This window comes from Mercenaria mercenaria, chromosome 1, assembly GCF_021730395.1.
Source record: "Mercenaria mercenaria strain notata chromosome 1, MADL_Memer_1, whole genome shotgun sequence".
NCBI lineage: Eukaryota > Metazoa > Mollusca > Bivalvia > Venerida > Veneridae > Mercenaria > Mercenaria mercenaria.
In genome coordinates, this window is record NC_069361.1 from 71,448,229 (window position 1) to 71,462,166 (window position 13,938).

Below are 13,938 nucleotides of genomic sequence, written 5' to 3' on the forward strand. Positions count from 1 at the left end.
TTTGAGCAAAAAGAAATGACATTCCGTGTCTTTAACAAACAGCGAAGCCAGTTCAACCTATCAAAAGTTTCCGTATTTACCCCACGGCACAATGTTAAATTCTTACTATCGTGTTATCAGCGATATATAGAACAGAACAGAACAGAAATTTTATTTTAGACTTGAGCATTATGCTCCTCGTCCATAAAACATGATACAATCAAATACAAGGTCAACAATACATAGTCCATATTAAGTAACACTTAATCATTATGAAATAAGAAGGTATAAGTAACATGTTGATATAAACTTGTATTCTGTAAAGAGAAAACATGTACACAGTACATAAAATAGTAAAGACGGAATAGCTCAAATATATGTGGCAATAAGCATATAAAGTCTTAATAAAAATATGTACTATAGCTATCATATTTGACGCGCACATTACTAAGATCTATATAAACTAAACGGAAGTTATAGACATATATAAATTGCATTACGAAGTAAAAATTCGTAAGAAAAAGTGCGGGCTATGGTAAAATGTACACAGTTGGATTTCTAGCTAGATATTAACTTTTGACATATACATTTATAAACATGTGTATATAATAGTCAGCATTATCCCAATACATTACGTCTTATTTTCAATGCACAGTTTATGAAACATGCTAGTTTATTTAGAGTTTTTTCATTTGAACTTGACAGCAACTGAGTTAGTTTAAACATATTTGGTCTTTCGTAAAAGTATTTATCGATATATCGTTTCCTTATTATTCGGTAGCCTGGGCATAAACAGATCATATGAAATTCATCTTCAATGTCTCTTGATTGACAAACTTCACAAGTTCTTTCTCTCCTGTCTATTCTATTCTGGCCATATCGACCTGTCTCAATTCTCAAACAGTGCGCGGAAATTCTAAACTTAGTGATTATCGCTCTACACAGTTTATTACTTATAATGCTGAGATAGTCGGCGTATTTAAAGTCACACTTTAAGTGATTGTATACATACAACACTTGATTGTCTCGTAATTCACTTCTGCAATTTTGTTTGAAAGTATCAATAAGTCTTTGCTTAAATAGTGATATGAACTGATTTGGATTTACAGCTGAAGGCGTTTCCCATACATAACCAAATCCGTTTTCATATAACAACTTCTTAATATTGGCACACCAGTTAAATTTGTTATTACTCAAATCGCTCAATAACAAGGAATACGCTTTACTTATAACACAATTGTCCGAGTAAATAGTTTTAAACCAGTACTTGATAATTCTTACAAATCGGTTTACATATAATGGATAGCGACCTAGTTCTCCATATATGGCTGCATTGCACGATGTTGCCTTGACATTTAATAGCCTCTTGCTAAATTTTAAATGAACTCTTTCAATGTCCTTATTTCTGGTATATCCCCAAACCTCAGCTGAATAACTTAATATTGATGATACAAATGAATCAAATAAGTGACACATTATTCTTGGTGTAAAATCAAAGTCTTTCGTATTTATTAATAAGCAGTTCATAGCTTTCAGCGCCTTACCAACTAGCATTTGTATATTAAAGCTAAACTTGCCATGAGAGTCAAATACTACTCCCAGATGATTAAAATTATTGACTACTTCCAGCTGTAAACCATTGTATGTCCACTTTTCATTATCTCTCACCGGACCACGTTTCATGAAGACCATAACTTTAGTTGTTTTGTCTATATTAACAGAAAGACCCCAACGGTCGCAGTACACGTGTAAATCTTCTAGACTTTGCTGTAATCCCTGTACTGTATCTGAGAACAACAACACGTCATCGGCATATAAGAATAATATTAACGTTAAATCATCAAAATTTAAGCCACTACCAGGTCTTGTTCCCAGGTATAATTCCAAGTCCTCAATGAACATTGACCACAACAGAGGGGAACATATTTCACCCTGTTTTAAACCTACTGCGATTTCTATAAAGTCTGAAAATTCGTTACCATGGCGTATTCTACATTTCACGTGTTCGAACATTGATCTGATTATTGTCAGCATGTTGCCACCAACACCCAATTTGGACATCTTAAACCATAGTGCGTTTCTGTACACGCTATCAAAGCATTTACGCATGTCAATAAAGGTAGAGTAAAAGCGTTTTCCGTTATTTAACATGTGACTTATTACACTGTGTAAGCAAAATATTGCATCTGTAGTCGATAATCCTTTCTTAAAACCAAACTGAGAATCTGATATTATATTATTTTCCCTACTCCAGTCTGACATCCTCTTATTTAAAACTGAGGTAAATATTTTTGAGATAGAACTGACTAACGTTATTCCTCGATAATTCTGTACATTGCTGTCGTCGCCTTTTTTAAAAACCGGTATAATTAATCCTTCCATCCATGCTGAAGGGAAATGCCCAGAGGACAAAACAATATTAAACAGATCTCTCAAATGTGAACCGATTATATCGCCTGTCTCAATAAAGTATTCGTTAATCATGCCGTCATTTCCGCCTGCTTTACCTCGCTTTAAAGACTTAATAGCTTGCCGAACTTCCTCCATAGTAATGACAGAATCTTGCTCTGCAAAGACGGGATCATCGACTGAAATACCATTTCGACAAAAATCTTCACTTTCGCCATCAGTTGTAACGTTAATCTCATCAGATAAATTATTAAAATATTCATAGAAATCATTCAATGAGATATTATCTCCTCGTGTATTAATTTTCTTTGAGAAAAATTTCCAAAAGTCTCGTGGTTTTTTCGACTTAAGTGCCTCAATTTCCCTCATTCTTACAATTTTATGTTTTCTGCGTTTGTCTTTTATACAGGCTTTATACTGTTTCTTTTTAATCATTAATTGATATCGATTTTCATCAGTTTATATATATGGACGTCACTTGATCACTTCATTTGTTGTTGCTTCTGATGAAAGCGTATTCATATGTACCATCTCAAACTTTTTGTCAGATATAACACTAACTAATGTTATCGTTGATGATGCAGGGCGACCGGAAAACTCAGTCGTGTTGGTGCAGCATTTCCTGGCAATAGACTTGATTGGATAAGGTAACATTAACAGACCAGAGAGTATTGTTACTGCTGCTGATAGATACAATACGTAACTTGTATCGTGATAGTGGTCCACTAGAATACCTGTTATACATAAAAAATATCAAATACCAGTATTTAGCAATAAAAGTTTTGAAGAAAGTCGTATTCTTGATAATGCAAACGCAGTTTAACGAAACAGAAGACGGTAAAGTAAATGTAATTAACATAACTAATGAGAAAAGAAAACTTGCTGATAACTTCGCACTACTTCGAATAGCAGGGCATAATTAATTTTATGAAGGCATAATTAATACCTCAGATGACCAAACCAGGCAAATGGCAACTAGAAACTTACCTGCGACAGGTGGTCCTATCATACACCCAACTCCCACTGAAAACATTACGCATCCGAATCCAATGGCCATAACTTCATCTCCTAATATTTCACATGTTATTGCTAAGAGATATGCTGTTTCAAAACCACTTGACATCCCTACCATAAACGAGAGTGACATGTATTTTTCCCGTTGTTGAAAAAGATCCATTAAAATAACTACACATCCAAACCCTAAAGACCCAATTATGAGCATAACTATTTTACAGTTGAAGTTTCCAAGCACACTTCCAACTATACACCCTACAAATAAACCAGCTCCAGCAAGTGTTAATGCTAGAGATGAATCGTTCTCGTCAAAGCCAACAACAGTGGAATGTTGGGGAAGAAAAATTAAAAATGCATTGTATCCAAAGTTAAATAGACACGTGCTGATCAAGAATATTACAAAGTCTGCATTTTTTATTTTCTTCAAGTGAATTTGCAGTTTCCGCATATAAATGTTTATGTACGAGTTAAATGTATTGGTACAGAAAACTTGTTTTTGCCTTTCGTCAAAATCTCCTTTATCCAGATTGCATTTTCGTCTTGTATGCTCCTGCGTTTCTGTTGATTTCATTTCGCCATTTAAGCGACGATCTTTCGGATTAGCCGATGGAAGTCGTCTTGTTGGAAATAACAACAGAGCAAAAATTACCGACTGCATATTTATACCACTTAGAAGCAGAAGAGATCCCCTCCATCCATATGTTTGAATTAGATTATTTATCATAATTGGAAACACTCCCGAACCTAAACCAGTTCCAGAGAGAACAAAACTGGATGTAAGACCTCTGTGTTTGATGTAACGTTGACCACATGATACCTGTGACGAAGTTACAACTAAACTATTGCCGAATCCTGTAATATTTAAAAAGAAAAAAACACACACACACACATACATGTATATGTAAATATATTACAGCTTTTCATCAATCGGTTCAGATTTTGTTAGGTAATTGGGATGTTTCTTTCTTGTTTATCTATTATAGCTTTAAAATATATGAGCCGCGCCATGAGAAAACCAACATAATGCGTTTGCGACCAGCATGGATCCAGACCAGCCTGCGCATCCGCGCAGTCTGGTCAGAATCCATGCTGTTCGCTAACGGTTTATCTAATTGCAATAGGCTTTGAAAGCGAACAGCATGGATCCTGATCAGACTGCGCGAATGCGCAGGCTGGTCTGGATCCATACTGGTCGCAAAGCCACTATGTTGGTTTTCTCATGGTGCGGCTCATATTATGACCATTTTCATCGAATTTTGAAAAGGAAACTATGTAAGACAGCGGATGTCTCTAAATTGTTTTTGTACTTGTAGCATGTGTAAATGTCGAGTTCTGCTCAAGCCAGGGCTAGAGGGCGCGGACGGTAGCATGCATTTCCACTACCGTCATGAAGAGGCTCAATCAAACCGAGCCTGCAACATTTTCGTTTTTGTTGTGTTGAGCGACCTGTGGAATTTCCACTTTTTTCTATTTTACCATGTTTTCTAAAATTAGAATTTTGGAACTTTGTTTCCAAAATTCAGTACTTACATTACATATACCAGAGTAATTGGAAAGCATAAGACGAAGGATAGTAAGTTAGCAATAATACTGACATAAAAACTGGTGAGACATAAAACTAAAATTGTGTTTATTCCATTGTCAAGTATCTGTACTGAAAAACTGTCCGGAAAACAATATAAAAAGAGAAAATATATGTAACAGGCGCGGTACAGACATTATCTCTTCGGGGGATGCTAACATACACAATTTATCAGAACTTACGATTTATTTCATATTACTGTATGGACACCTTGTTTTTATCTATACATACCGTTCAAAAGACCGTAGAAGAAATATGCGTAAGCTACACTCGGAGCAAAAGACATAGCAACAAGCCCAGCACTGCTGCAAATGGCACCAATAAAAGCTACTTTTCGATAACTCCATTTAGATATGAGTAAACCGGCAAGAGGACCTGAAAGTATACATAATAACATACACGCTAAAAGGGAAATTTTTTCAAGGCAAACATTTAAAGAAAGACACTAACCGATATTAGATTTCGAGAACGAGATACCTGTATAACTTGTAATTAGAATGTGTAATGTGCAACATCCAAAGTAAAGCTGATTCGTAATTCATTTCAAATTTTAATAGCGTGGCTAATGCAATTTAGAGTTTCCTACAAATTTTTTTACGACATTTATAACATTGTAGATAAAATGTTCTCACAACGCACGCAATCACTTAAATATTTGATTTCTTATTGCTGCAGTTAATAGTAAAAGAAGTTAAGTTCAATCACGGTGAGCTACTAGTATAGGTGGATGAACCGGCGTCTGTTATGCTGCGTCAATAAATTTACTTAAACATCTTTCTATCTGAAAGTACTAGTCAGAATTACACCAAAGTCGTACAGTAGCAACCCGGCATGGGCCTCCCACATTTTTTTTTGGTTCCAACTGAGGTGCCACCAGAGCTTAAATACAGAAATCATCACGAACCAGATGATTGACCTTCACCACACTTGGTCTGCAACATCCTCCCTCTAATTTATTCCTCTGTTCTGCTTGGCCCCCAGAGCTCGAACTAAAAATTAAAAGACTTCCGCTCATGACACACTTGACTGATGTTCGCCAAACATGGTCTGTATTACCCTTGTAGGTATTCTTTCAAGTCTGTTGAAATGGTCTGGCTTGGCCGCTTATAGGAGCCACCAGAGCTAAAATTGGGGAGAAATACTATTGAACCACTTGACGGAACTTTACCAAATTTGGTCAGCGGCATGCTGGTTATATGGTCCTCTCTCAGCTTTGTTCAAATGTTTCTGCATAGTCCTGTTAAGGGGCTGCTAGAACAAACATAGAAACGCTTTTAAACGACTTCTCTTCATAATTCATCAAACTTGGTCAGAAGCAAGGCCAACAGGTCAAGGTCCTCCTCGTTTGAGCGACTTAGTTCCACGTGAGATTCTTGTCTAAATTCCAGAAGGTTTTACATAAAGCATGCAACTTTTTTTTTAAATTAAAAGGCGGATACATATTCATAAGTAATGATATCCAGTAACCATCTTTCACTTAACTGTTTAATCTTTAGATATCTACTTCAAATATAGAAGTATTTATCAATTATATTTTACTTTACCAAACATATACATTTATTCTTTATGATAAGCTAGATTCACAATTAAATACAATGCAGTAACAGTCGTTTATTTAAAAAAATGTTTCATTATATTTGATTAAGTGTGTTCTATTTAAACCTATTTCATAGTATTATTAGTAAACATTTTTGTTAACATTTTATTTAAACTATATGTAGCAATTAGTCGTATCTTCAAATATGAAATTTGGATCTAGTATAATTCTGAAGTAAAAAATAACATAATCTAATTGAAATTACTGGATTACGTAGGCTTAACTTAGTGTCTTCTAAAAGAATTGAATTATGACTTTAATGCATTATATCTGATAAGAAAATCTGAAACTATTTTCAAGCCTCAAAAGACAAAAATGTACAAACATAGAAAACAGTTCAACCTGCACCGAAGAAAACGCCTGTGTTTATGGCTCCTATGAAGGACACTCCAGCAGAACCTGTGTTGAAATGGTCCGCAAAATCTAGATTGTAAAGGCCGATCGAAGCAGATGTTCCAAAAGCACATACCTACAAATTACAACCAATATGAGTGAACGGTTTTACGTTTTACTTTTCCCTTTATAATTTCTAAAATGGACTGGTCCATTATTCCATTTGGACAATACCATGAATCATTCGAAATGATGTTCAGAGAAAAATTGCTAAATGAATAGCGAACAATTCAGACCATGATGTGATGGCTGGTCTTGATCTGCACTGGTCGCGAAGGCGCCATCAGCTAAAGGTTAAAAAAATTTTCAGTTAGTTGTTAAATAAAGCGCTTGATGTTGCAGACTATTTAGTATGATTTAATGTTAAAAATGGAATATTTCTATAAAATATCACAGTACAAAGTAGTTATAATATTTTTCTAATAATACCTTGAATTTTGATATGGCATTGTAAATATATGAAAAGATGTATGTCTATGCTGATCTTGGTCTGCACTGGTCATCATTAAATAATAACTTCTTTTCTATAATCTGTAAACTACAGTATCAGTTTTCATCATTAATCAATGACTTCTTTTCTATAATCTGTAAACTAGTATAACAGTATAAGTTTTCGTTATCACGAAGGAATAAATGATCTTACAGTTCGTCCAATTTTCAACGTGTTTCATTCGTTTGGGGGAGTTTACATTTATATAAACTGATTGCCTTTGTTAATTACAAGCTCCTCAAACAGAAGAATATAACATTTGTGTCTTTCCTCATTAAATTTATTAAACTCATTGAAAACAAGTGATAAAATGCTAGTCCAAACCTGGCACTTTATCAATTTTGTTCTACTCGTTGATTAAGTTCAGTTTGAAAGACACTCATGTGATATCATCTAAGTAATACATGTATGTGATTCGTGACTATTGAAATATTTCTAATACACCTTATTATACAAAAATTGATCCTACAATTTACTTCTCACACATTTAAATCTGTCCTTAGGGATGACTATGGTAAAGTTTTGAAAAAGAAATCAACAAGATTGATCTCCTAACATGACGGGTATAGTAGTCGCAACTTGACCGCGATGGTTGACCTTAGGCTGATTATTCATATCGATTATTTCATTGTAGAAATAAGGGGTGCTTAGGGTAGACGTATATGTTTGTATACAATGCAGTATCAAAGTGTGTATACGTACAGTCCTTTTCAATAATAGGTTGTGCCTCATTATGTATTATAATGCAAAGGTCAACCATCGGGGTTAAGCTGCGTCCACTATACATAAAGAGGATATTTTAACCAAATGTGCCATTGGCAAAGTTGTCAGTCTGCTGAATGGGTCGATAATGTGGCGATTAAATATTTCTCGTCTTGATTTACAAATAGAAAGCACTAAAAGATAGATTTAGGTGAAACTGTGCGAACTAACGACAAGAAAAAGCTATAGACGCGCAATATGATATCATATAAGGTAGGTATAGATTCGTGTGTAATGACTACAAAGTAGCAGAAACAAAATTTTAAACCCGAAGGAGATTCGCTATGTTACAATTTTCTTATCATTGACCGAAATAAGATTGTTGCTATGCATCAGTCCTCATGGCAATGACCGAAATACTGTTGTTGGTATGTAACTGTTCTCATGACATTAACCAAACTAGATTGCTGCTATGTAATAGTTCCAATAGCATTGGTCGAAGTAATATTGTTGCTATGTAACAGTTCCCATGGCATTGGCTGACAAAAGGATATTGCTACGTAAATGATCTCATGACATTGCCCGAAAAAGGCTATTTCTACATAAATGTTCTCATGCCATTGACCGAATAAAGGCTTTTGCTATATAAACGTTCTCATGGCAATTGCCGAAATACGAGTGTTCCTCTATATCACTTTTCTTGAATTTGGCCGAAACAAGAATGTTGCCGTATGCCCGTCATCACGGCACTTACAAAAGTAAGATCATAGTTGCTTTTTACAGTGCACATAACATTTGCCAAAGTAGTTCATGTGGTAAGTCAATGTTGAGTCTGATTAATAAAGGTATGATTTTAATGCTCAATCTTGGTGGGATCGCGACAACAATAATAGATGTAGAATAGACGTGTTATTGATTAGCATAATGCATTTTTAAATTGATCCAGTTTGAAATATTATCATATCAAAGGACACATCAAAAGACACTAATCTTACATCTCAAATTTCCCAAATTAGGCACTCATTGCAACTCTTAACTTAAGCCCTTCCATGGAACTTGACCGAATTGGAAAAGTATCGAACTGTGTTTATTACGCAACAGCACAGTCATTTGAAATAAATACTGATAAGAATAAATCCAAATATTTTGAAATATTGACATTTGCATATCCATCAAGCAATGTCTTATGACATACGCTCACCATTTACTCAAAACTGCAATGTTTGTAAACAAGCAATATGCACAGACCTCGGAATATAGAATGAAAATACCTCTGTATTGTCTTAAAAAGACCTAATATTCATTACAGCATTACCCAGGTTATCTAAAATTATTCATTTCGTTTCAATTAATTGTTTCACAAATTTCGAATATATATTATTATTATTATTATAACTCTCCATTTGAAAATAAACAGGACAATACTTTTGTATTAACAATTTCGTATGAAACCAAACATAGTAGGTAATTCGTTCATAAGATTGAAAAAAACCTTACCCATGTGAAAAACGAAGCTAAAGTAACAACTAGTCCCCTTATTCCTCCTTCACACTTCCACATTTTCATACAGCACAGACCGTAACAATACAACCTGAATGCATTCCACTCTTCGCACAAGGGACATTAAATTTCTTATATGTGTTCACGTTTCATTTGCACGTTCATATAATATAAACCTGGAGAAAGACGAGTTAAAATATGATGTAGTATTTTCGCTGGTAGGTAATTTTGCCTTTTATGTTTTATATTTTAATACAATATACTTAAATACATCTCTTCGCTAGATAAATTTGCAAAACGGTTACATACATACCCACCGATAGTTGTAGATGTACCTAACACTTGACTAAAAAGTTTAACTTTCTCTGATCTTTTTACTTTAAACACATATAATAGTTAAAGAAATTAGGTTATAGATTTGTTTAAAACTGTTACATCACTCATAAAAGTATTCAGTTCAAATATACTTTCTATTAGCACGGCATGACCCATATGGAATATACTGATAGCCTCTTTTAAATGAGCCACAACGCCCTATCATAGACTTCTCGTAGTGAGCACGTAATAGTGATCGTTAAATTACAATTTTTAATTTCAAATTCCTCCCCGGATAGCTTTCTATGCTAGAATTACCTTATTTTGGTTTTCTTGACCAGGACGGAAAGCGATATGTTCGTATAAGCTGGATAACGAAATATTCGCATTAGATTTCGAACCTCTAGTACAGAATTGCTATTTGCTAACACGTGCTACAGTAATGTAATGGTCGAAGACTTCCGAAATTAGCCGGACAGGCTGACGTCATTGCACGGAAATTACCGATTGTCTTTATAGATGATGGACAGAGAACAGTTTATCTATTGGCTTACATTTTATTGACAAACATGGCCCATTGCAGTTTCATTTCAAAACGACAACAGTAAGACAAATACAAGTAAGAACCCTAGCTCCCTCTTGGGTACATACAGCCTACACAAAGTTTTAACAGTTTCGTTACAAAAACAGTCGATAATTGTAATTTAAGAAATCTTACAAATCTTAAAAACTGCACCAGTAACATGAAACGTTCGCATAGCTTTGAACTATATTAAAGCACGGGGTTAAAAAATGGAGCTGATTAGAAAAAAATATATAATCTATACTCTTTGACGAAATTATACTGATTACAGCTGAGGTAGTTTTAAGAACACTATTTCTGTTCCTTAGATGTATTACTTCATTCTTCAGTAAACAAGTCTATTCGAGTTTTAACTTGTCAAGAAAAATACATCTGAAAGTCGTTCAAAACATCAGTTAAACCATTATCCGTAGACTACTTATCCTACTGATCGGACTATTGTATCTTATCTTTGAATAATTGTGTAAAAAATAGTATGGGTAGAATTCCCGGAAGCACAGAGCGCGTCAAACACAGCTATAGAGGCCGGCCTGCAGCATGAAAAAATAACAGAAATTATTAAAGCAGAATGGGCAACGGTTATATAAAAGCGTGGGGTGTTGGGGAAGTGAAATAAAAAAAGCCAGGATGACTATTCAACAGGGAATAGAAATATATAAATCCTAAGTCAAAGAACCACATATATCTGCATATACTAGTTGCCTTCACAAATTGTAGATCAACAGAAGTAACACCATTAAAGACCCGTGAACAGTTTTATCCACACTTCAAACTGCGCCAGAAATTAATAATAAGTAACGCGTAATTAGGTTCATAATACACATAATACGGGGACTGAAAGCTTGAAAAATTCACTTAATTATGCACGGTAGAATACCTACCTAAGATGTTGACAAAATTGTGATTTATGATAAAACCCCTGTATTATGGGATTAAATGTTAAATAATGTTTCGGCTTTCTTATTCTAAATGCAGATACTCGTATAATCAATGTAGCGAAACCAATACGGATAGCGATTTTTATTTATCATCGGTACACCGGATAATAAAGCGTAAAAAAGTAAGTTGTTTACATTTATAGTTCGACCGAACATATATAAATACATGCATTGAAACCTACATTACATACTGTTTTAGCACTGATTGAAACAGGTTAACATATTTCATGATAGCCTCTTTGGAACTTGTTTACACTTGCATAATAAAAAATGATAGCGGGAGAAAAATGATATTTTAATCAAGACTGTACACAATATTAACATGCCGTGGGTCGCGCTGAAGAGAAATGGAAACAAGATTTTAAAACATTATTCTTTAATAAGTATTCAATAACTTCTCCTCTTTCAAGAGTTAGCAAGACCAGCTATAAAATTCATAACACGGCTTGAGACAGCAAAATACATCCAGGTTTGCCCTCACAGGATCAATGACAGTAGTCGAGTTTAATGCTACGTCATGATGAACTGTCCTAAATGTGGAAACCCATGCACTATACTGTTTTGATTTGATTGTTTGAAGAGTAATGAAAATGTAGACTACTTCATTTTTATGCTGAGATCTAAATTGAAATCTGACTGTATCAATAATCGATGATCATACATAAATCTAGGCTTAGTCGCATAATTTTTGTGCAATATATTTAACTTTTGTATTGTTTTGAAACTAATGATTTTGTTTTCGCAATTTTGTGTATTATCATTTACCATGCTGTTTGTAAACGTATCAGTTTTAAAACTATAGAACATTTTCCACTATTAATTTCTTCTTCATTCTAACACTACTTATTTTAAACTTTTAAGTGTTAAATATATAGGCTATTTAACTGTTTATCTCAACATTACATTTTTTGTCTTGTTTCAATAGCACACTCCCGTGTTCTATAAATAGAACATACAGTAGTTATACCATAATGCAATGCGCGCATTGCGGACAAGGGAGCGTTTTCTATATATAACGAATCATTAACTATCTAAGTAAACTTCGAAGGGAATTAAAAAAAGTAACATGCCACCTGTATAAAATTGTCGCACGTGTTAACAGAATAAATAAAAGAGATGAAAAAATAACTAATTAAAGAAATATATTGGAAATGTAAGGAATATACCAAATATACAGACATATAATTTTAACAAGGCGATTCAAAACGGGCCGACTAAGCAAAAAAAAAAAAAAAAAAAAGAGCACTGTTTAAAAGCATGTTGCATGCACATTACCCCATATTCTGCAATAATACTATTAAAGTTTTGCATCAGAAGAACGGTCTACAGTCTTAATAAAAAAATACAATATTTTCGAATGCGACACACCGAAGGGCACTTGTGGTTAAAACTTTTAATGCTAAATCATTTTGATTCATGACGTTCAAAGAATGTATCAGTACAATTAAAATCATAACTACAATAACTACATGTATTTCATTTTTAAACAATTGATTCACACAACACAAGACACAAACTTGATGATGATCCCGGATGTCAGCTGTGGTCAGTGTCCGTCAAACATTTCCTTATTAAAATACATATATGTATGGTTTGGTAGAAAATAATGAGGTTGCTTTAGATTAGCAACATGTTTTATTATATAGCATCTAAATATTACTACCAAAAGTCAGATATCTACATGTCACACTAAGTGGTCATTTGTAATAAAACACAACATATGTATATCACAGAGGTGTTAATTGTTTCAACGAATAACTAGATATGTGGCAGAAAATAACAATGTGTATGACAGTTTACTTTAAAATATACATGTTCATCATATTTCGAAATTTCAATAAATTTAAATTATGCGATCATAAGATTTCCTTTTACATTCACAAGTGGATCTTTTAAATTTATAAACACTTGCGGAAGATTTTTTTTACAAAAATATACTTTTAATGTATGACGGTAACCAAGAAGAACAACTTTGATTTTTTCTGTTCTGTAAATACATGTTTGTTTTAAATATTAACGCTTTCCATTTGGCATTAATACATTTTTTCTCGAGTTGTTTTATTTTTTTCTAAATATTCTTTTTTTAAACTGAAAGTGTCACAAAATGAACAGAATAACATAATAACATCATCCATTCATTAACATCGTCATTTCATACATTGAAGAAAAAGCGGTATGTTATTTCTAACATGGATATAAAAAATAGTTTCTAGGCTAGTTTATTGAAATTAAAAGTGGAAAAAATCATTTGTTTGCGATGTGTAGGCTAGAAACCTGATCAAAAATAACGAATAAAATGCAAAATCTATGGTTTACTTATGTTATTGTACAATGAATCACTGATTGTTTGTCCGCAAATTGAGTCCTTTGCTATTTTAGATAGCAGACCTTATCGGTGACGTCACAGATCCTTACATACGGGAGTGTGCTATTTAT

The 13,938-nt window shown here is 33.7% G+C and overlaps 1 protein-coding gene across 1 annotated transcript; it reads right to left on the minus strand.

Moving 5' to 3' along the window:
- Positions 1 to 2,862: 2,862 nt before the first annotated feature.
- LOC128546337 (monocarboxylate transporter 12-like) lies at positions 2,863 to 6,171 on the minus strand. Its single transcript, XM_053516769.1, has 4 exons — positions 6,153 to 6,171; positions 5,216 to 5,359; positions 3,376 to 4,254; positions 2,863 to 3,122 (listed from the first exon to the last, which is right to left on the minus strand). Exons 1-4 carry the CDS (start codon positions 6,169 to 6,171, stop codon positions 2,863 to 2,865), a joined length of 1,302 nt encoding a protein of 433 aa, XP_053372744.1.
- Between the last annotated feature and the right edge of the window lie 7,767 nt (positions 6,172 to 13,938).

Coding starts and splice junctions, on each gene's coding strand:
- LOC128546337 (XM_053516769.1), bottom strand. Junction 4,255..5,215: donor CTTCTACGGTCTTTTGAACG/GTATGTATAGAT, acceptor TAAATATTACAG/GATTCGGCAATAGTTTAGTT. Junction 3,123..3,375: donor GATAGGACCACCTGTCGCAG/GTAAGTTTCTAG, acceptor TATGTATAACAG/GTATTCTAGTGGACCACTAT.